The sequence below is a fragment of the Acanthochromis polyacanthus genome, chromosome 23, assembly GCF_021347895.1.
Source record: "Acanthochromis polyacanthus isolate Apoly-LR-REF ecotype Palm Island chromosome 23, KAUST_Apoly_ChrSc, whole genome shotgun sequence".
Lineage (NCBI taxonomy): Eukaryota > Metazoa > Chordata > Actinopteri > Pomacentridae > Acanthochromis > Acanthochromis polyacanthus.
The window spans coordinates 1,603,387-1,627,712 of NC_067135.1; the positions used below are offsets into that span (position 1 = coordinate 1,603,387).

The window sequence follows — 24,326 nt, forward strand, 5'->3', positions numbered from 1 at the left end:
CTGGATGTGCTCGTGCACACATTTATTTTTCTTTGTGTCTTTTTGTAAACCACATGAAACAGACGCCCCAAAGTATTCCTGCATGTTTTACTGTTTCTGGAAGTCGTTTTAGATTTAACACCTTTATGTGTTTTTAGCTTTGTGAAAACATCATCTCAGCACTCAGAGGAGAATGTACAGTGGTGGAAAGAAGTTTGGGCTCATCCAGACAATTCCATGTTCTCCATGAAAGCTCCCACTTTTATCCATGTGCTGACATAACTGCACAAGGGTTTTCTAACCATCAATGAGTCGTCATTGAAAAAAACTACTTTAACAATAAGGATATTTATACGTGACCCCAAACTTCTGAACGGTAGTGTATAATAGTTAAAGTTTCAGTGGACATGTTGTGTCTTTTTGTGATATATTTACCTCTTTTTGTGTTATATTTACCTGTTTTTGTGGTCATTTTGTGCGTATTTGTGGTCGTTTTGGCCTTTTAGTGGTAATTTTGCATCTTTCAGTGGAGATTTTGTGTGTCCTTGTGGTATATTTACCTCTTTTTGTGGTGATTTGGGGTCTTTTATGCTGATTTTGTGTTTCTTGTGGTATTTTGGACCCTTTTGTCACAGTTTGGTCTCTTTTTGTGGTAATTTTAAATTTCTTTTCGTTGCAGTTTTAACCAGAACTCAGATGTGTTTTTCCTCCTAAATGTCACGTGTCTATCTGCTGGACTGGGAAATCAGTGTGACATCTGTGTACTTCAAGGGCCTGAAACTCTGAAAATATTTACAGTATGAAGGTACAATTTTGCTTCATACAAAAAAATGGTTTGGATAAAGAATCAGACTGCAGATTTCTTTTTCACTGTATAGTTTATTACAGGAGTAAAATCACGGTAACAAAAAAAGGAAAGGGAGAAAGTAGCACAAGACATACATATTTAAACTAAAGGAACATTTTTTTCTTGCAAAAAGAAGTACAAATATGTACAGAATGACATAAGACAGGTTGAGAAACCGACAGGTGAGAGGAAGGGATGTGTAGTCGATGGCACTGAAAAAATAAAACATACCTCGCAAGTGCTTTCTGTTTTCCATAATTAATAAAATCAAATAAATGCAGTGATAATAAGTCTGAATAACAAAAACAAATAATAATTATTACAGTAATAAAATCAACAATATTAACATTTTAAACACTGTTTACAATATAATTGAAATACATAACATTCTAAATACATCCAATATTTACCAAAGACCTTCTCATTTAGGCTAAAAACTCTAAATCTGTAATAGAATAAAAAATAGCATTTCAAATATCTTATAACAACAATATTAATCGTACAATAACATTAATATTAGGTTATTAGTAGACGTAAATAGCTGATTTTCCCCATGGCTTGCTAAAGGAAGGAATATTGTACAAATTAATATAACCTATTTATGCTCTTTTTTGCTTTCACAAAATGCAAATATTTTAATCAGCTAAATTTCATATATATTTATATATTTATATATATATATATATATATATATATATATATAAAAGGGAAAGAAATAGCAAATCTCACTCGATACAAACTATTGCAATCTAGAACTCTCAATTAGAAAATGTACACAAGAAAAGCAGCAAAAAAAACTTTCTTTTCATATTTTTTTCTTTTTTTATCGTGAAGAAATCAGTGGTGTGGTTGGTAGAAAGAGTGATAGGCAGAGTCCGTCTGGAATACTATTGGACGGCAGCATCGTCCAATAAGAAAAGCCCTCTGAGTGTGACCCTGCCCTCCCCTGAAACCTCATTGGTCCATTTCTCTCTCTCGAGCTTAAACACAGAACTCCATCCGAGCATTCAAGAATGTCCACTAACAAGTCCCAGAGTCCCGCCGTGGAAGTTTTCCATGTTCGGGAAAAAGAACGGGATTTTTCCGAGAGTTCCGATTGTGCAATCACCCGGAGCCGTGAATCTCCTCTAGCTCGTAAAGTCACTCAAACCGTCCGATTTATTTTGTTTTTGCATTCTTAGTGTTGATCAGAGGAGCAGCAAAGACAAAACGTTGCCTTCTCCACAGAACTCAAAATGGCCGCCCCGAGTAAAATACGAACAGCACACAAGTAAACGAACACGGAATGACAAAGCGGCACTCAAGCAGCATGTATGTAGGTCTTCTCCACCTCGTCCCTCCGTCCGTTCTCCTTCATGACTCCTCAGATCTGAGACGTCTCAATGCAGCTTGGAAGTGGTGGTGTAGAAACCAGAGTTCAGGTTCAGAGAATTTACAGAGCAGATCTGGACCGGATTACTTTAGACGTGGATTTAGTTGGTTTGATCTCGATTGATGCCAAGTTTTTGTCATTTTTTTCTGCTTCTACCATCAAATTACTGATGGCAGGTGCTCAAAGTAATTGTTGTTTGAACCCCCCCCCATGTCAATTTTTTATGTATTCCAGTCAGAAAGTAGTCGGTCCATTTCTGAAACTACAACAACGTACAGTCAGAGTTAAATATCACAAAGTAAAAGGTGGTTCGTTGTCCCTTTCAACGCCTAGTCTGCACCTGAGTTTACCCGCCATCAGGAGTATTTGGGTTTGCTGTATGTGGGCAGCATTTTGAATTTATGCAGATGAGCAACATCTCAGTTCAATGTAGAATTTGGGAATCAAATAAAGACTTGTAGTTTCTGTGTTTAGGGTCTGGATTCAAACAAATCTTCAAAACGTAGAGTTACAACCTCTAAAGACTCTAAATTTCTGTTCTGCGGTTGAACTTTTCTTACAAACCGCTGAACAAAAGTCCTGAACCTCTACGTATCTGATTTTCTTTCTAGTACTAGACCTTTGAGAAGCTTATGGCAGATAAGTTGAGGTAATTTTAAGACTGAAGGGTTAAAAAAATCAATGAAAAAGCAGCAGGTGAGGTTGCCCATGTACATCCCTTCAAAGAGTCCAGAACATCCAGCCACCATGTCTTCCCTATCTAAACTACGATGCTTTTGTCTGCATTGATAGTTGACCCTAGCTAGCTACAGTATAAATTCAATCCCACTCCATGTCTTTACTGCATCGTGATACGTTAGCTTGAGGAAATGAGCCAAACTGTGCCAAAACCTGCATCTGTATTCTAGTAAACAATTTGAATTTTGATGGAAAACACCTGATAAAAACCAACACAGATCTCTGCCATTTTTAAAAATACTAATCAAATAAGACAAAAAGTTGAATTTGGGCGGCACTTTTACAAACTCTGGCTCTAAATGACCAGCTTTCTGTTTCTTTATCCGTCTCTTTTACCCTGCTAGACAACTGAAATGGTTGGTTGATTTTGATTAAGCACAAGCAAAATGCTAGAATATCATCTTCTTTCGTCCTATACCCTGTTTCATCCATCTCACTTCTCCCACAACCGTCTTTACTTTCCAACAAACTTCAAAAGTACCACCGTACTTCTCTCTCTCCCTTTGTGCACTACCCACATTCTCTTTTCAAATTATATTACATAGCTTGTTGTACATACTTTTTGTTTTGTATATTTCTTTAAAAAAATACACAGAATAGAGCATAATTAAGAACTTTTTTGGCAGCTTCTTCCTTTCTTAAAGGAAAGTCCCGATCATCATCAGCTGTAACAAGAGACGAAGACTTCTGCTTTTCTTTTAGTCTGAAAAGGAACCTCCAACTTGGCAGAACAAAGGTGGAGAAGAAAAAATAATTCTGAAATTCCTTCTTTCCTTCCTTCAATCTTCTTCGATCACTCACCCTCTTCCACCTACTCATCGGCCCTCTGCCCTTCAAACCGTCGCTCCCAGGAGCTCTTCCGACTTGGCCATGATCTCGTTCTGGTTGGAGTCCAGGCCGTAGAACTTAACCTTCAGCCCGTCCACCGGGTGGACCACCGGTACCGTGACCACGCGGGGGAACTGTCGAGTGGCCAGCTCGAAGCGGCTGGTGCTAGCCAGCTCGATGGCTAGGATGCGGAGGAAGAGGGTGGCGAGCTGCTTCCCCAGACAGGATCGGACGCCCCCGCCGAAGGGCAGGTAGTGGAAGCGTCCCTCTTTATCCTCGCCTCGCTCCTGACTGAAGCGGTCCGGGTCGAAGGCGTCCACGTCCTTGAAGACGGCGGCGGTGTCGTGGGTGTCCCGGATGCTGTACATCACGCTCCAGCCCTTTGGGATCTGGACTCCCTGCAGGCAAAAGACAACATAACAGTGAGCAGGCTTGTAATCAGGCAGATGTTGTTGTAATCAGTGGCAGCTTGTGCAGCCAGAGACTTTGGAAGCTGCAGTAGCATCTAATTTCTGGTCCAGCATCTCTGATTAAACTTGAGGGACTTTTTCAGCTGGTTTCGGCATCATTTAGGTTTGCTCACTTTCAAGTTTTGCAAAACCAAACCTCTGTCCACAGCTCAATATAATGGTCTTCTTTTTCATTATCATTTAGTTATAGGGGTTAAAAAAAACAGCTCTTGTTTTTCTTCAACCAATTACTGTCTTGTTGGATTAGTAGCAACTTCAAATCCAGGAGTATGAGAATCATGTGGGGCATCTATTTTCTATACAACATTGTTTTTGGGAGTACATTCCTGTAGTTTCATCTAGGACTGACATCAGAAATTATTAACAGCAGACATTAGACCATATGCTAATGTCGCTAATGTACAAAGTGCTGTGGAAATGTTTTCCCAGTTGGCAAAATCAGATTTTGAAAATGTGAGTTTTGCCAGAAGTCATTAACCTCCACAGAAGTCTTTGTCATGGTGCTCGTTGCTAGCTAAACGATGCTCTCTGCTTGCAAACATGAACCTTAATTATTAGTTTTCTTTAGCTTGACATGACTGTTTAATTTTTGATTGAGTAAAACTACTGTTCTTAAGCTGCATTCAAATGTTACTTAAAACAGGAAGCACTGACATTGCATGGAGGCCATGTGAGGATGGATGTGGTTGATGAAAAAAATAGCACACCTTTTGCTACAGATATCTTCTAGTGTCACTCCTTCATAGTTATCCACAATTCATTTATCTTTTATTTACATCTGTCTGCCAGACCTCTTGATTCAACAACCTTTGGTTCTTTGTTCTGTTATTGATTAGCAACCAAATTAACCACTATTCATTAGTCGATTCCTGCGTTCGAAATACCTACAAAGCTTTGGGCTTCTAGCCACAGATATGAAGACGGTACTTTAAGGGGCCACTCACGTCTAGCTCGAAGGTCTGCATGGCGGTCCGGTAAGCGCCAGAGACGGGTGTGAAGAGCCTCAGCACCTCCTTGATGACGCAGTCCAGGTACTTGAGGCTGACGATGGTGTCCAGCTGGAGCTCTGCTTCGCGGCAGAGGCAGCCGTTATGGAGGAGGCCCCGGGCCCTCAGCTCCTCCCTCAGACGCTCCAGGACCTGAGGGTGGCGGAGCAGCTGCATGATGAGTGAGGTGCTGGCGCTGGCAGTGGTGGCAAAGGCGGCGAAGATCAGCTCGATGGTCGATTCCTGTAGGATGAAGGAGAGGCAGAATAGAGATTCAGTCGTCGTCCTGTCTTGTAGTGATCTGTTTGTCTTACAACCCAACATACTGGTTGACTCAGCAGCAAAGTTTTTAAGTTTATGCAACTCTTTTCCTTAAAGGCCCTCGCATCATTCTCTCAAATGAGTAAAAGTTTGGTAAAATTTCTCCTCAACCATCTCTAATTTTTCTAGCGAAAATATCGATATTTATAGAGGTAACTTAAGATAACTTTTGCTTGTTGACTCACTTTTGGCACATTTTTTCATGGCTATATTTGAGTGTTTATGCCCAAGAAAAGACCCCTATATATATATTGTCTCAGTTATATCTAAGAACTACTTTGAAAATCCAGATCTCTGTTCGACTCGGATCAGACTTTCTACCAATACTTTAGTATTTTTGATCCAACTTGTTACACCTGTGAAAATTCAAAAAGTTAATTTATGTGACCAGGTATTTCAGATAAAAGTATTCCATATCTTTAGTTTCATATTATTGTGACATGGAGCTACATCTGCTTCAGAAAATATCACTAGTTGACTTCTGCAGTATCGTTTTTTGGATTTTTTTTGTTGTTAGTTTGAGCTCAGAGACGGAACTTCACGATGACTTCACCTTTTTGATCAGATTATTTGATCGACTTGTCTGATATTACAGATTCTGAATCAGTAGCATGATGAGTAATAACTGTGAAAATGTCAGGTTTTTATCTTTAATAGTTCCTCAGATACTGTTGCTCAACTGACTCAAATTTCAGTGTAAGAATGTGAGCTGGAACTGAGTTTTAAAATCTCACAGATACCACTGTACATAAACATAGTCGATGATAAAGCCTCAAGTGAACCAGAAATGGTCAAGAAGAATCCTCCTGATGATTTAAGGTGGAACAACCTTATAGAAAATGGAACAGCTCCTAAACTGTCACTATTTGCTGCTGGACTGCAGTCGGGAACAAGCAGTGACTGATATGGAAAGTAGAGCGTAACTCCAGCGTACACTGAGTGCTGGTCTGTACTGAGGGCGTATGAGTTGATTTGTCTTTACTTTGTGGGAAAGCCAACTGGATTCTCCCTCAGCTCCTGATGGGCCAATAGCTTGTCACTGGAATAAAGGGTCTGCAGAGTGGAAATAAAGATGCTGGTGGACGTTAGCCAGCCACAGCCCAACGTCCTGCTGCAGAGGTGTCAGCAGAAGTAGAGTTTACCATCGGAGACGACAGATTTCATGATTTGGACGTGGTATTTCAGAAAGCTGTGAGCAACCCGACCTTACTTCAGGTTCGCCATTTGTTTCATAACGGCCCAAAAAAATAAAAAAGTCAAAAGCCAATACATAATAAAAGTATGTTGTTTTTAATTCCTGAAAAGCAGCGTGTTTGGAAATATGGAGTCGCCGGCCAAGAACAACAGCGAGCGTGCCATGTCGGGCCCATTATTAAGGCCGTGGAATAAATAAGAGTGAGGCCGGGCAGCACGACTCCCATTAGAAACCTCTCATCTGCCATCGTCTGTGTCAGAACACGCCTCCACATACGTGTGGAAGCGGCAGCAGAGAGTCGGTGTGTGTGTTTAATGTGTGTGTGCGTACAGGAGGCCTCTTTCAGACCCCTCGCAGGGGGAGTGTTGACTTATTTTTGGCCCTGGACTTAACCCAGAAACCACAACGAGAGAGGGAGAAGCGAGGGAGAGTAGAGTTTCCACAGCATTCCTCAGAATTACTTTAATAGGTAAAGAGAGGGCGTGCCTGACGGTGAGTCTGTTTTTACTGTTACTGTCTGACTGCAGGCATCAGATCAGCATCCGTCACCTGGTTACTTAGAAAACCCAAAATGAGACGCTGGGATGACTAAGTACTCATAATGTCTGCATGCTTCTGATCCGTTTTGTCAAAAAAAAAAATCAACCAATCAGCTGATCTACAGTAACTTTAGTATATTTAGTTGAAGTCTATAGAAGTGGGTCCAGATTTCCCACTTTTTAATGGGCCTTTTCCTCCATTTCTGAAATATTCAGAACAAAAAAACATATTTGAGTTCTGCTTAAAACTGCCTTAGGTTAATGTTTATATTAGAAAATGATTCTACCACAGAGTGAATCGTGTCTATCAGATGATCCTCGTACCTTCTGTGTGTAAAATGCTCCTTTCATTGTCTAGAACTTGTTCTGACCAACCACCTATCACACATGCTGATAAGAGCCTTAAAGTTTACCCACAATGCACTTTGTAAAGCTTTCTCTAGTGGATTATCAGAAAACAGAAACACATCCAGGATACCAGTGATTGTTTCTAGAACTCTGTCATTAAACTGCTGCAGTTTTACTGTTCAAACCACCATACATCCCATAATACTGATGCTCAATGTTGGTTATAGAGGAAATGAACAAAAAACAGTTTTTTTCTTTAGACTGTGACACTTGGAGTGGATGTTAAACTGATCTGGTTGCAGTTTTTATCAGAACTCCAAGGTGTTTTTTATCCTAAAATGTCCTGTCAGTGTCGTCTTCTGTCTTTTCTCCACCGTCCATCTGTCCTAACCATCCTGCTCCCCAAGCAGTTTATTTTATTTTATTTTATTTGGGGTGTTACCTTCATCTCCTGCATGGTGAGCTCGGTGCCGTTCTCTTTGGCGCTCTCCATCAGGACGTCCAGCGCGTCGCTGTAATCCTTCCCCTGGGAACACAGCGGCTTCTCCCTGATGGCTTTCTCTATGCTTTTCTGGAGGGTGTCTCGTGCACGGATGCCCTGCAAACACACAACTACACTTAACCAACCAACCAGGCAACTTTTTGTAGGCTTTGACAGAAGATGTCTTATTCCCAAATACATGGAAGTTACCAACTAGAAGGTTGAGGGAATGATAACGTCAAAATCAAGCAACCTTAACAGAACTTAACATGAACTTAACAACTACAGCTTTGCCAGAAGGGAATAGTTTTACGTTTGAGGCACTGAAAGGAGTGTACAGAGGCAAAAATACAGACCAAAAAGAGGGCTTTCCACTAACCTTCCTGTAGCCGCTGAAGGGCAGGTCTATAGGCAGACTGAACAGGTTGTTCACGAAGTCCTGGAAGGTTGAGAAGAGATGCCTCATCTCCTCCTCCGACACCCTGAATCCCAGCAGAACTCTGACGGCCATCGTGAACGACAGCCTCTGGCTCTCTCTGCAGAAACACAACCAGAGACATCCCATAAACACACGAGGAAGGCGTTCAAGTCCATCAGAGGCAAAGAAACTCAGATTGCAAATCAGAAGTATGCGGTTCATGATGTCTGTAACGTTTCTACCTCAGACATCAATGACTTCTCTGTTCTATCAGCAAGAATGAAACTTTACAAACTGGGATATCACTGATGTCTGTGCTGATGTTTGTCATATTTAAACATAAAGTTTCTACTGAGCTCAGACATCTCAGCTGTTCCTTAAACTTACATTAGATAGTTGGTGTGACAAAGGTAAGGCCGGCACAATAGTTCTATTAACCTTATTTTTTATCAGCTACTTTTTTTGTCAGATGAATGAAGGAAAGTCAGCTTTAAGATCCAGTTTTTCCAGCAAAATTCTGCATTTATACTCGGTGTTGTCTGTGATCTTAGCCAGAGAAATCTTAAAAGTTTAGAGACATCATGGTGCCAGACACCAAAGGAGTATTTTTTTTTGCACTTTAAGTGAAATTAGCAAACCAATTTAAATGAACAATTTCAAGTTGAGACTGAATATTCTAAACAATGAATGCAACAGTTTGCATCAGTGTGGTCATAAGACATTTCAAGTTGTACAACCCTAAATCCTCACTAAGATCATTTAAAACCACCAGTAAAAACAACAAACTTCCATTGATGTCTTGAGTTGTTGTTGAACTAATTTGTGATATTTAGTTAACAAACATAACAATAAAAGTTAGCTCAACTTTGCATGTTGTTCAGTCAATTTATCTTTTAAAGGAAGCAAGATTTCTTTTCTAAAAATGTATTATTTTAGCAGAAGTATAAGAAATAAGGTAAGAAGTAAAGGCTGGATGTCATTAACCGCTACAGGAGTCTTCGTCATGGTGCCCCATTGGTAGCTAAACCCTCACAATGATCTCTGCTACACAAACGCCAAAAGCCAACGCACCGTCCACAACTATCAAAACTCAAACAACTGAAATATCTAGTATTACTTGATCATTAACGATTCTTTGCACTGGTAGCATGGAGCAGCTCCGTGGTTCAAGACTTATCGGTTAAATCATTAACACCAATAATCAATCAATAGTTAATTATTCAAATTCCTTACTGTTCACTCCAAAAGCACCGCAAGAAAACAGCTAATAAGTCAGAATAAGTCCTGGTTATTGACGTTTTTCCAGGAGCTAGTCATTCATTGATGAGTGAACTTTGGCTGAATCCAAAAGTTAAAACTTCATGTTTTAAGTCCCTTATATCTATTTATACAGTTGTCTTCTTGTAACAGTGGCATTTAATGTGTCTGTGCCCTATATTTACGCTTTCACCTGTGCTAATAAAGTTCCTTTCTGCAGTAGTTGTAATAACATTCTGACCCACTGTCTGCCTCCTCCAGACTCTGCTGTACCTGTAGACGTTGATGGGGTCGGGGTTGGAGCTCCACACTCGGAGGCTCTCCTGGATCACCTGCTGGATCTTTGGCAGGTAGGACTCCAAGGCCTCATGGCTGAACACTTTGGCAAACACCTGCAGACACAGAGGAGGAAAGAAAATAATGTCATTTCACCTGTCTGCTCAGGGCACAGATAGAAATCAAACAGGATTTCTGTTAAACTCTCATAAATTTGATGAATTAGCACAATGACAGATGATAGACGACAGTTAAAAGGGCAGTGACTGAATAAGAATCAAGTTTAGTTTGGTTTAGTTTAACATTAAAAGCAACTCTGATGTCTTCAGTCGGACAGCAAAGTTATTGATAGTTTGTCAAAGATGCGTCTTTTCTTGACTCTCCTCCAACCTTTCGAATATCTCTTTGAGATCTCTTGACTACAAAGATTACATTATTTTACCTGATAAGTTAAAGTTTATTATTTATTTGGCACATTTAAATCAACCAATCCATAATGACTAAATATTGCTAACTAAACATTTGGCAAAACATTAACAAGGTAAATTGCAGGACAAGAAGTCATATTATGGGTAGAATAAGTCGTGTTTTGGTGGAATAAACCTTTAAAATGATGAGAACTTGAACAGAAAATAGTGTTTGGGTGTGATTTAAGTGCACTTTAACAATCAGCTGATACAGTACGTCGAGTTCTTGTGGAAATCGAGTCGTAAAGCTGCTGCAGACAGGTAACATCGGATAACGTAGCATTGGGACTACATCCATGTCTGCATGCAGAGAACCATAGTGGGGGTTGAGCTCGCAATGGGGCACCATGACAGTGACGTCTGTGGCAGTTAACGGCTTCCAACCAGAACTTAAGAATTCCACAAGATACAATCTGTGATAGCAATCCTTGAGCTGCCAGTTTCACGTATCCATGGTGTGGAAGGACATCCACTTTACTGAATTTGTTTGAATGAATTATCAGTTTAAGAACTTTAAGCAAGATTTGAGTGTTTTTCGGGTAAAACATCAACTTTCTGTGGTGAATTTCATAGCTGCTTTCCCTCTCCTTCCACATTTTTACACTTTTTTGTCCATTAATCCTCCTCTGCTGTCTCCTGAGTTACACCTAGACTTGGCTTTTCTGTCGTGTGTTCAGTCTTGTTCATTTTCTGCGATGCCCACCCCTTCATTTATCCCTCTGCTCCCCCTCTGTCGCTCCTTACTGACTTATACATTGTGGAGGTTTTCCCCTGTAGTCAGCAGAAGCAGAATGACAGACAGACAGAGGCAGAGGAGGGGCAGAGTTAAGTCTTTCCTGGCCGCTCGTAGTATTTCTTCGTATGAATCAGTCACCAGTCGTCAGTGTTGTTTGGACAAATAACATTCCATCAGATTTAACCTACAAAACTGCCCCTAAAACAGTCTTGGGAATGATTTAAAGTGGAGAACACTGGAGAGGACTAGAATAGGGCTTTTATATTAATATGAATCAGCCCCTGACGCTCGGCTTTATTTGGAGGAATAACATTCTTGTGCGTTTAACCTTTCGAGCTTCACCTAAAACAAATTCTCCAAATGTAGATGAGGACAGACGAGAGCGGAGCAGCTTTTTTAGGAGGACGTCCATTTAACCGTACGATTTACCGTCCACGGATTTTCCACAACTAGATTTTATTCAAACGTAAAATCACAGGAAGGAAATGCAGCACATTCACAAGCAAGTTCTTCTACACATGGTTTACATTTTCTGCTCAATGAAACACGACTGGAACATCTGAACGGGCAGATTTTATATTAGAGATGAATTCTGGTGTTCAGTGATTGGTGGCCAGTGGAGCCTTTAATTCACTTCAAATGACCAGACTTCTGTCAGCTAGCACATTGTTATTAGTGTTTTATGAGCTCCTTCTTTATTATCTAACCTCCTTAAAACTCCTAACTGCACCTCATCTGTGGTTGTTTACTTCTTATTTAATCACAGTGGGTTCAGTTTATGCTCACGCTGAGAAACTAAACGACACACTGCAGACGTTGCTTTTTGTAATTATGATGGGATACGTGCAGAAAAACACGCTCAGTTTCATAAAGATGGCACAGTATGAATCCATAGCTGTTAAACATGGACTGGAACACTGATTACACTGCAAAAAAAGTACTTTTAATTGATCAAAACATGTCCAAATGACTCTAAAATGATGGAAATGGACAAAATACTAGAAAAAAATATCAAAAATTTGTTAGAAAATGTTATAAAATGGTGTGGAATGTGTCTAAAATGACTCATTAATTGTCCAAAATGGCTCAGACATCGTTCAAAATGACATAAAATGTCCAGAAACATCTAAAACATTGTCCAGCGTTCAAAAAAAAAAGGCCGAAATGACTTGAAACATGTCTACAATAACCAAAGAAGTGGTAGAAATGGACAAAGTGCTAAAACATATCCAAAATGACTCGAAACATGGCTAGAATAACCAAAGAAGTGTCAAAAGATGACTTAACGGTTGTCCAGAATGGCTCTAAAATTGTTCAGAATCACCATAAATGTCCAGAAAAAGCCCAGAAAGGTCTGAAAATAGTTCAGTGCTCTGAACAAAATGTCCAAAATTACTCAAAATATATTCTTCATTATTGTAAAATTGTGCAAAATGACTCTGGACTTGTCAAGAATTGCTCCATAATTGTCCACAATCACCATAAATGTTCAAAGTTTCTTTATTTCAATTCACTGAAATATGTCCAAGTGACTCTAAAATGGTGGAAATGGCCGAAATGATTTTTTAACAGTATTGAATGTCATTTTTAAAAAAAACTGTTATTTTTCATATTTTTGGTTTTCTAGTTTGTTGAATTAAAGATAATAACAACTATGGATGCTAATATTCCACAGTTTTGTAATTGCTGCCAGATTTTCACAGATTTTTTTTTTTGGTTTGTTTTTTACAGTGTGTTTTTTTAGATATACTTTCCATATGTTGACACTCAGTTATGAAGGCAGAGTATTCCTGCTCCTCCTCATTGAGTCGTAATGGAGGCTGAGGGGGAAGAAAGGAGCTTCTGGTGGGATCCGGGTCCCGGCCAGCGAAGGCTAACTGTGGTTGCTGAGGTCCATGTTCAGCCACCAAACCATCGGTTGGGCACTCGTTCTCTTATTTTCCGTCTCTCTCCAGCCCCCTCCCTCGCCCCGCCGGCCTCAGAATGAATGAACAATAGTCCTCTGACTGCAGCATGTATGTGAGCGCTGTGTTAGGGAGTGGTTAGTGCAGATCACAGAGCGCTCTAAGACGTTAGCAGCGCTACATTTCCTCTGCCGCCGCGCCCTCAGGCTGCTGCTGATCGCTTTACATGACCTGCAGTCCAACCCGACCGCAGAGATTACACACCGAACCCGACCTGACCGGCCTGACCTCCGTTATTCAGCCGGTAGCTCCACCAACAACTGAACTGACCGAGGTGTCATTCTGTAGCACAAACTAATTTGCAGGAATTATACAGTTTTGCTCTTTCTCTTTCTCTAAATGGCATTGATTGGGTTCAGAGTGGTGTAGCTGCACCAACTCAGACTTCATCAGAATTTACTTGTTTGGAACCCAAATGTAAGTTCTGTCAAACATTTTGGCTGAATTTTGAGACTTGCATACCTACCCCCAAAAAACCTTAGAAGACATTTTATCTGAAGGAACATGGTGACGATACAGACAGAGTAGTTCTCAGCAGATCAGATCATTAAATGGGTCCGAAATGGCCAAAATATCCAAAATGACTTAGAAAATGGTGTGGAATGTGTCTAAAATGACTCAGACATTGTTCAAAATGACAGAAAATGTCCACAAGCATCTACAAATCATCCAACATTCTAAATAAAATGTCCAAAATGATTTCAAACGTGTCTAGAACAATCAGAGAAGTGTCAAAAGATGAATTCATAGTTGTCCAGTGGCTCAAGAATGGTTCAGAATCACCAAAAATGTCCAAAATGACCAAAGTGACATATGTCCACATGTCTCTAAAACGGTGGAAGTGTCCAAAATGACTTAGAAAATGGTCCAACATGGTGTGGATTGTATGTAAAATGACTTATAAATTGTCCAAAATGGTTCAGACAGTGTTCAAAATGATGAAAATGTCCAGAAACATCTAAAAATAGTCCAACGTTCCAAAGAAAATGCTCTCAAAAAGCAGAATACGGGCTCTTTAACAGGATAAAGGCTTTAAACACCGCGGCTGAGGAGAGGCTGGTCGGTGATTTGGGGAAATCCCGGTGAAGCCAACGCCGTTAAAACGCTGTGAATTTAACCATTGAACCCGTCTGCACCGGATTACGTCTAATTGGTCAATTTGAGCGGCACTTTGGTTTTTCCTCGGCCAACACATGAACACATGAAGGTAACTACAGGTCACACCAGCTCCATCTGCCAATCAGACGCCAGCTTTCATGCAGTGTCACCGTGGGACGTTCCTCTCCGGACCGGCAGCAGTCGTCCCGCTGCTCCACAGAAACGTGAGTGTCCTGCAGCACAAACACACTCTGATACTGTCCCAGTAACGTCCATATGTCTTAAATTATGTGAAAGTGCTGCGAGCTGCTGCGTCCTCAGACATGTAAAGACTCCTTTATTCTTTCCTCTGCGTTCCCTCCTCTTCCCGTCTCTGACTGCCCCTTCTACCATCCTTCTTTTTTCAAAAACCACTTCGTATTCCTCTCAAACAACCGTCTTTAAAGCTTCTTGTCTTCGCCATGAACCAGACAATTTATGAGTAATTTTAGACACATTCCACCCCATTTAGGACCATTTTCTATGTATTTCTGGATATTTTTTTACAGACATTTTGCCATTTCCACCTTTTTAGAGATACATTTCAATGAAGTGAATAAAGAAACTTTGGTCATTTTGGACATTTATGGTGATTCTGAACAATTTTTGAGCCATTCTGGACAACTATTAGGTAATCTTCTGACACTTCTTTGGTTATTCTAGACACGTTTTGAGTCATTTTGGCCATTTTCACCATTTTAGAGTCATTTAGGCACGTTTTGATTTATTAAAAAAACAAACGACTTTGGTCATTTTGGACATTTTTAGTGATGCTGAACAATTTTGGAGCCATTCTGGACAAGTCTAGAGTCATTTTGGACAGATTTTCATCAGAACCGGAGACTACAGAGTTAGCATGACCTCTGCAGAGCTGCTCCATCGGAGGCTAAATCAGCGTTTAAACCAGAATCACAGCAGCTCGAATCCAAACGTCTGCTCCGGTACTTACAGGAACACATGTGCCGAGTGCCCTGAATGCATTTCCAGAGGTGGAAACTGACAAACAGCTACATGAAGAATCTGCCAGTTTCTGAGCTCACAATCAGCTGGTTCTTTATCTACAGGAGCTTTAGTAGACCTAATGAAGCTGTGCAAAGTTCTAACTTCACACTGTGTTTTTCACAGTTGCAGGTCCTTGAAATCCATAGAAGAAAAAACTGCAACTAAAATAATTTAAAAAGCTGGAAAATTACCACAAAAAGAGACCAAACTATGAAAAATGGTGGCAAAATTACCACAAAGAAGCACAAAATCAGCACAAAAAGACCCAAATCACGATAAAAAGAGGTAAAATATACCACAAAAGAGGTAAATACGCCACAAAAAGAGGAGAATATACCACAAAAAGAGATGAATATACCAGAAGGTGACACAAAAAGTCCATTGAAAGATGCAAAATTACCGCAAGGAGGCCAAAACTACCACAAATAGGTGCAAAATCACCACAGTAATAGGTGAAAATACCACAGAAAGACACAAAATCTCCACTAAAAGAAGCAAAATTACCCCAAAGAATCACCTGGTTCTTCACCTGCAGTAATATGTATCGTAGTTTCATGTCAGAAAGAGACAAAACTGTCCCCAAAGCACTCTAAATGACAAAAAAAAAACTAAACGCCAAACAACACAAGAAACAAAACGCCTTGAATGTAGAAACGAAGCAACAAACATGAAACAAAATCACACAAAACAAGAGAAATGAGACAAGAAACGCAAAAACACAGAAACCACACAAGAAAATTGAGACACAAAACAGAAATAGATGCAAAATGACAAAAAATGAGACAAAAACGACAAACAGAAGAACAAAACTGATGAAAATGACAGAAGAGACGAATAAATGACAACGATGAGCAGAAAAGAAGAAAAAACAGACACAAGAGGACCACAGATATCAGTTTTACATCCACTCCAGGAGTCACAGTCTAAACAATAAATCTGTTTTTTTATTAACTTATAACCACATTTGGGCATCAGTATTATGGGATGTTTTGTAGTTTTTCTGTTTTGTGAGTTGGTTGTAAGACTCCTACACTGTCTAGTTTGTAGTTAATACTTTACTGTGTGTATATGTCAGTGTTTGAGTTGACTTCACTACATTTCAGTGGTTTTTTTTAGTCCGTGTCATTTATTTGATGCTTTTACTTACAATTAACGCTACAAATGTATATTTTAGATTTAAAAACTTTGCATTTTATGTTTTTTTTCCACTCAGAAACACATTCATGGAAATTTGCCCCATCTCATTCATCTACAGCTGGAATTAAAGTATAAAAACCACCAAAACTGCACTAATTAGTGGTGGTACAGACAATATTACATGCAGGAGTCTTGTTTAAAGTCTTCTCATGCAGCACTCCTGATCTTCTGGCTTTAATCTGACCTCTGTCACTGATGAAGCTGAGGAAGATGTGAGACTCAGAGCACTCTTCAGCTCACTTAGACTTGGCAGTGCCCTCTACTGGTGATGTGAAGCACAAACATGAAGTCTGCAGACAGAGCAGCATCACCTCCAACAGCTAGAAGATCCTCTGGTTTCACTACAGACTTTATCTACAGAGTCTTTATTTATGATGCAAAGTTTTACCTTCATGAGACTCAAAACTTCATCAGAACAAGATCAGCTTCACATCCACTCCAGGCGTCACAGTCCAAATAATTTATCTGATTTTGTTCATTTTCTCTTCAACCAGCTTTGAGCATCAATATTATGGGATGCATCATAGCTTCAACAGCAAAACTGCAGCGGTTTAATTCAGGTTCAGGTCTTGTATTTATCTTTAGAAAACATTTTTCCACAGAGTGAATCATGTCTATACGATGATCCTGGTGTCTTCTGTGTGTAAAAATGCTCCTTTCATTGTCTAGAACTTGTTCTGACCAACCACCTATCACACATGCTGATAAGAGCCTTAAAGTTTACCCAGAATGCACTGCCTAAAAAGACTAAAACTTTGTCCAAAGTGACTCAAGATTCATCCAAAATGACCCAAAATCTGTCTGAGCTGACTAAACGTTTGTCTAAATTTGTCAAGAATTACTTAAAATGTGTCTATGTCAAAAATGTCTCAAAAAATCGTTCATTTCTTGTCCAAAATGACAAAAACATCTTTAAAATGACTAGAAATGTGTCCAAAATGATCAAAAGTTCTTTAAAATGACTCAGATGAAGAGGAGTCTTCAAGAAAATGCACATGCTGGAAAACTATTTGAAGTTTTCCCTCAACCACATTTGTCTAAAATGACCCAGTTCTTGTCTAAAGGGACAAAAACGTCTCAAAAGTCACTCAAGATTTTTCCAAAATGACCCAAATCCTGTCCAAGCTGAATAAACTTTTGCCCAGATTTGTCCAAAATTACTTAAAATCTGTCTAATGTGACAAAAACATCTCAAAAAATGATTCAGTTCTTGTCCAAAAGTTTTACTGTCCAAACTATGATACATCCCATAATATTGATGCTCAAAGTTCAAAGGTAAAACTCTTCATTAAATCTGCTAAAGTTGCTGTAGATGAAGAAGCAGCTGATCCTGAAGAGGTTTGATGCTCTGATTGATTCTCATTAAAGGTTTAATCTCTTCCTGTTTTTCCTGCCTCTGTTTCTGCTTCTCCTAAATTTAGGAATGGAGCCGAAGGTTCCAAAAGAAAGAAAAACAAGTGTGGAAGGAAAATGTGGAGAGAAAGAGGTGGAATGAGGGAATCTGGGCAGAAAAGATGAAGTGAGAGCTGTCAGAAAGGTGAAAATAGAGAAGAGGCTGCCACAGTCAGCACGGTGTTTGGATCTGCTCCATGATAGAAGAACTGCATGTTTACCACCTCACTGTGAGCTCTATCAGCTTCTAGAGCCTCACCAGGTGAAGGAAGGTTCCCCATCTGTAGATCTGTCTGTTATGATAAGCTCAGAGAACAAAGATCAAATCTGCTTATTTTTTACAGTGTGCAGGCTGCATAGAGTCCAACAGCTCACGTTTGTTTAACTGGTTTCAGACCATGAAGTGCTTCAGACTGTCCACCAGCTCTCACAAATACGTGATAAAGTGTGTGTGTTTGCTGCACAAGTGCGGATATCTGATGCTGTTTTCGGTCAAGGATGATGTGTAAGTCCTGGCTGGCCTCGTTTGGCCCGGCTCGGCCAGTAGTGGAAAACCCAGTTCGCTGCGGTTCTCCGAGAGACTTAGTTTCCTAGCTTAACACGGGGTTATATGGAAACTGGCTGGCTCTAATGTGCTGTGTGAAGATTGTTTTTCCGAACGAAAACCGCAGGAGGAGCAGTTCTGGTCCAGTGGGTCAGACAGTAAAAGAACGTTGCTCATTCTTTCTCTCGGCCGATGTTGTTTCGCTTCTGTCTGTCGACTCGGTTTTATCATCCAGAAAACAGGAGGGAGAGCGGCCAACACAAACACCTACATCATGTGCCCAGATGACCTCTCAACCTCCTCTAGTATCACCGTCAGTCTGTTCTTTGATTCAGACTGCAGACGCATGTCCTGTTGAAGTGCTCTGGAGCTGCCACCTGCTCTACAGAGGCACGTGTTGAAGGAAAATACGATCCAGTCTCTGTGTTTTCTCTCTGCACACTTTAAATAATAATAATGTTTGGGCTCACAACATTCAATCTTTTTGAGTTTCGACAACCTCTAAGGAAGCTACGTTCAATCCAGAAACTGTACTGAGTTCAGTATCATTTGTTTACGTCAGGTGTGTAAAGGGAGGGCAGAGATCTTAGAAGGAAACTAGGCATGCTAGCTGTTGATTATTTTCTAGATAAATATAGCATTATTCTGCTAATTTTACCATTCTAGTCAGTGCCAGTTTCTCTTAACCTCGTGAGCTCTGGTTGGAGGTCTTTAACCACCTCGTTAGTCTTTGTCATGGTGCCCGTTGCTAGCTAAATTCCCATGATGCTCTCTGCCTGCCAAGGGTTTTCTAATCATCAATGAGCCTTTCAACACCATTAGCTAACACATCCAAAGTAGTTTAAATCAATGCACTGGACTTTAAGAAAGTTCCTTGAAGACATTTCTCCTCTCATCCAAGAGGCTTCTTCAGTTCTGGTGGTGGTTGGTGTTGCCTCAGCTTTTTAACACTAGGAATTCCAGCCCTGAGCCCTTTGGCACATATATCTCTGCACCCCAGAGAAGAGCCACTTGGCACTAATCCCTGGTTTACAGACGCTTTTGTTATGACAGCGAGGCACTAGTGTGCGCATTACCACTTGAACCTGGGATTCCAAGTGTTGATCACCAGCCATTATCAGGGACCGTGCTCACATTCCTCAGAAATGGTCCTCATTTCAAAATGAATAGACAGTAGCCAGAGCCATCTGGCACAGTTCTGGGAGTAAAGAAACATGGCAAAACCTGGGATTTCAAGTGTTAAACCTCTGTGAGGTGTGTCCAGGGCTGTTATTCCAACGACCGATACAAAACTCATCTGACTACTCAACAATGGTGGTTGTGAGTATCGGTGGGGGTCGTTGAAATGCACAGATGTCACTGAGCCCTCGTGTGCTAATGGTGGTCATTAGCATGAGTCTGCTGAGTCGTTCTTTTGGGGAGTTTTGAAAGGACCTGATTGTAAATTGGCGAAAGATGATGTCACAGACCACCCCCCCTGTTCAGAGATGGCTTCTCTACTTTGACATGGATGGTTTCTTTCACTCCTCTCTCAAACCATCTGTCCTCTCTGTCCAAAATCTGAACACTGGTGTCCTGAAACGAGTGTCCTTCTTCCTTAAGGTGAAGGAAGACTGCCGAATCCTGTCCTGAGGAACTGGCTCTCCTGTGTTGAGCCATGCGCTTGTTAAGTGGCTGTTTGGTTTCCCCTATGTAGAGATCTGAGCATTCCTCGCTGCATTTAACTGCATACACCAGGTTGCTCTTCTGGCTCTTCCTCAGGACAGGATTCGGCATCTCAGATCTCAGAAACCAGCTTGTTTTAGTCTTGTCTTGTCAGAAACGTGCGACTTTGAGCAGCTCTCCTGACCTCGTCTCCGGCTGCTAGCGTTGCGACCGGGGCAGGTGTGTGTGCACATATGCCTCCGAGTGTGTCGGCCCCCACAGAAAGCCCCTCTTTGTGCCGTGTCGGAGGCAGCCTTCCTAATCAGGGATCATTACATGAGGTTAGTGCGGGGGTCTCCAGGGAGAGGAGAGGGGATCAGAGCTCAGATTAGACCCAGCCGACCCCTCGCCGTCCCCGGGCACCGCGGCTCAGAAACCCGACCCCGCCTCCCAGCCCCTTCCTCCCTCTGCGGAGGGGGAAAATGAGCGACTGATTTACAGGAAAACACAGCAGACTCTGCTCGTTGTTGTTGCCAGTCTTTGTGTGTTTATCTGTGACGTTGTGTGTTTGAGGGAGACGGAGGTATGCGCCCCGGGGATAAGGGGATAATGGGAGGGAGAGGTAAGTGGCTGATTACCTGAAATGGTCCTGGCACAGAAAAGGAGAGAGAAAGTGGAAGATAATAGGCAGAGTCCGGAAGGAATGACAGAAATGAAGCAGAGGAGGTAAAAGGCAGCTTCTCTGTCCTCATGTAGATGAGTGGAGGAGAGGATGGAGTGATGGAGGCCTCGTTCTCACGCTTCAGTAGCCAGGACGCTGCTGATAAGGCTGGATAGCTTTACACTGATACTGCCTCTCTGTTTGTGTGTCCTACCTTCCTCTTTGTGCAGCAGATCTGTTCACAGTCGTGTCTGTGTCGGAGTGTTGTCTCTGCTGCTGACTGTCACCATGAATATTGATGAGTGTTTGACTTAAAAATGGTACAAATTCACTTCAAACTTATCTAGAACGACAAATGATGTCCAAAAGGATTAAAAATGACTTTAAAATGACAAAAATGCAGCTAAAAATGCACCTGGAGAAAAAGAGGAACCAAAAAGCAGAATGCAGACTGTTTTTGTGGGTTTTCCAGCTCTTAGTGCATGTCTGATAATGTACTGTAGATTAGTTGATCGAATATCTTTGGATTGAGGACAAAACAAGACATTTGTCCTTTTTAATGTTGTTTTATTTATTTTCATTTTTGTACAGGTTATGTTCAGACTCCAAATCAACTTCCTGTGATTCCAAAGAATATTATGCAGCTTTTTTACATGGACAAATTTGAAGCATACAGCGATGCAACCGCTTTATTTTGAAATATAGCATTCATTTTTTTAATATTCGTTGCACTTTTAAGCAATTTGTTAGACATCGTTTTGTGTCTTTTTGTGGTCAAATTGTGTCTTTTTGTGGTTATTTTCTCTGTCTTTGTGCTCATTTTGTGCATTTTCTGGTCATTTTCAGACTGTTTTAGGACATTTTAGGTCTTTTCGTGCATTTTTGTGGTCATTTTGGGTCCCATTGTGGCCGTTTTCAGTCTGTTTGTGGTAATTTTCAGGTGATTTTGTGGTACTTTTGCATTTTTTGTAGTTATTTTGTGTCTTTCTCATCATTTTGTGTGTCTATGATAATAATCTGTCTCACTGAGTCATTTTGTGTTTTTCTGTGGTCATTTTGTGTCTTTTTTGTCATTTTGTGCATTTTTGTGGAAATGTTGTCTTTTTGTGGTTGTTACATGTCTTTTTGTGCACATTTTGTTTCTTTTTTAGTCATTTTGAGACTGTTTTGTGGGCATTTTAGATCTTTTGTGGTCATTTTGTGAGCATTTGTGGCCATTTTCGGTCTGGTTGTGATCATTTTAGGTGTTTTTGTGGTCATTTTACAATTTCTTATAGGTAATTTGTGTGCTTCTTGTCATTTTGTATCTTTATATGATAATTGTGTGTCTCATAGTCATTTTGTGTTTTTCTGTTGTCATTTTTTGTCATTTTCAGTCCGTTGTGTGGACATTTTTTATCTTTTTGTGGTTCTTTTGTGCCGTTTTGTGGCAGTTTACCATAATATCTTTATAAATAACTTTCAGTTTTAATTTTACTCGATTGTATATGTAATATTTTGAAGAATCTTTCTCTAAAAATGCCATGTGGTGTTTGGTTATAGGTAGCCATGTTGACTTTAGTCCTGAAAACAGCAAAAATGTCAACTATGACACAGAAAGTCCCATCATTATATGGTGACCCACATGCAAACATCTACATCCAGTGTGGAGTCCTGACCTTCCTCCTCTTGCGGTGGATGTCTCCGATGCTGTTGGCGAGCGAGTTGGGTCCGAGCAGCGTGGAGGTGCTCTGAGGCCAGTCCACCATCACCAGCGTGTGCTCGCCCATCAGGACCTTCCGGACGTTCTCGGCGCCCGTCACCCGGATCAGAGGTCGACCCAGCAGGTGGGTCTTGAACACGTTGCCGTACTTCTGTCTCCGCGACGCGTGGAAGCCCGAACCCTACAGGAGATAAGATTAGATCTACTTTATTCATCCCGGAGGAAATTATTTTACCAGAGTACAATACAGTAAAGGAGTAAGGACAGAGATCAGACTGCTGTGGGTCTGAAAGAGGCACGACAAAGTAGCTTCACTCAGATCTCACTTTTTAGCCCAAGAAGCATCAGCAAAACCACCAACGTCACACAAATTCAGACGGGACACCCTGAAACACTGATCAAGTGGTGTAAAATGAAGAGAAGGCCTTTTAAAGTTGAGGAATTTGGATTCAAGATGGAATTTCCCCTTACTGGTCCTGCAGAAAGTGCAAGACGTTATTTGGAGGAAATCCCCAAACACTCCACCCTGCTTCTACACCCTTTAAGCTTCTCGTCCTACACATGGTTAGATTCTCCAAACCTCAATGATTCCATTAATTTCACAGAATTCTCAAGATCCCATCAAGTTTGGCCCAGAGGTCTGAAACTTCCTGCAGGTGTAGTCGACCAGACGTAGAAGGTCCGTGGATAGTGGCAGAGGTCTGAGTGGTTGTGTATCAGATATGAGGTATTCTAAACAAGGGCACCACAGAAGAAGGTTTTGTCGAGCAATGTTTGAACAGATGTAGTTTCAGGTAATTAAGTTAAGATGCTACCTTTAAAAAGAAGTCCCATACATCCATTCTGTCTAACATTTATGAGCTTTTCCATAAAAAAATAGTGGATGTTAAGAGGTTAAATGTTGTAGAAAAGTTGGTGAATTACTACGGTTTCTAAAACTCAGTAACTTGAATCATCTTCATCACTGTCCTGACCAAAAGTTCCTGCTTCTCTAAGCCCGTCTTAACGGATTTTTACAGTTGATATTAATTTAAAAGTCTTCAGGACGTGACCTTCACTGCAGCTTTGATCTTCATCTCTGAAAGTATTTTTTCTTTCTGTGGTTTGGGGCCCGAACAGACTGTTTCTGCTGATTCTCCACATGCTAAAAGTTACGGAGGGAAAAAGGAAACTGCAGATGTTCCAGAGGCCTGTGTGCATCAGGTTAATATGATGAAGACTGATTTAAGCTGCCTTTAGGACACGATCTGAGATCAGCTTTAACATCAACAGTGAAGGTTAAAGGTTGTCTAAACATTTTCAGCTCAGTCTTCAAATGCAGTAAAAGAAACTCCTTTAATACTGATGTGGCTCCTAAATGGAATCAGTTTCAGCCACAGTTCACCCGTGTTTGTCTGAATATTTAACTTCTTATTCAGCAGAACTCAACCTGTTTTTGGCGCACAGCCCTTCAATATTTAACTTTATGAACCAGTTTATGTCTAATGTAATGCCTCAGTCTTTCCCTGGAAAGTCAAACAAAGTTCCCCTCTGATCTCCTCAGAATCAGCTGATTCTTCATCTACGGTAACTTTAGTAGATTTAATGACTTTATTGAAGACTCCTCTTCATTTTAGTCATTTCATAGAACTTTTTGATGATTTTGGACACATTTTTTTTTTTTATCATTTTAGAGAAGTTATTTTCCAATACGTGCATTTTCTTGAAGATTCATCTTCGTTTGAGGTTTTCAGAGAGGTTTATGATCATTATAGATACATTTTAGTCATTTTGGAAACATTTTTTGTCAGTTTAGAGATGTTTTTTGTCATGTCAGACAAATTTT

The 24,326-nt window shown here is 40.5% G+C and overlaps 1 protein-coding gene across 1 annotated transcript in view; it reads right to left on the reverse strand.

The window, feature by feature from the left end:
* Positions 1–838: 838 nt before the first annotated feature.
* The window catches only part of LOC110967698 (cytochrome P450 26B1), a 44,530-nt gene continuing 21,042 nt past the window's right edge, over positions 839–24,326 (reverse strand). The window contains exons 2-7 of the mRNA XM_022217383.2: positions 22,458–22,682; positions 10,053–10,171; positions 8,484–8,640; positions 8,066–8,221; positions 5,179–5,463; positions 839–4,162 (exon numbers count right to left, since the gene is read on the reverse strand). Coding sequence (XP_022073075.1) covers positions 3,770–4,162; positions 5,179–5,463; positions 8,066–8,221; positions 8,484–8,640; positions 10,053–10,171; positions 22,458–22,682 — 1,335 coding nt within the window. The 3' untranslated portion in view covers positions 839–3,769. The remainder of the gene's footprint in view (positions 4,163–5,178; positions 5,464–8,065; positions 8,222–8,483; positions 8,641–10,052; positions 10,172–22,457; positions 22,683–24,326) is intronic.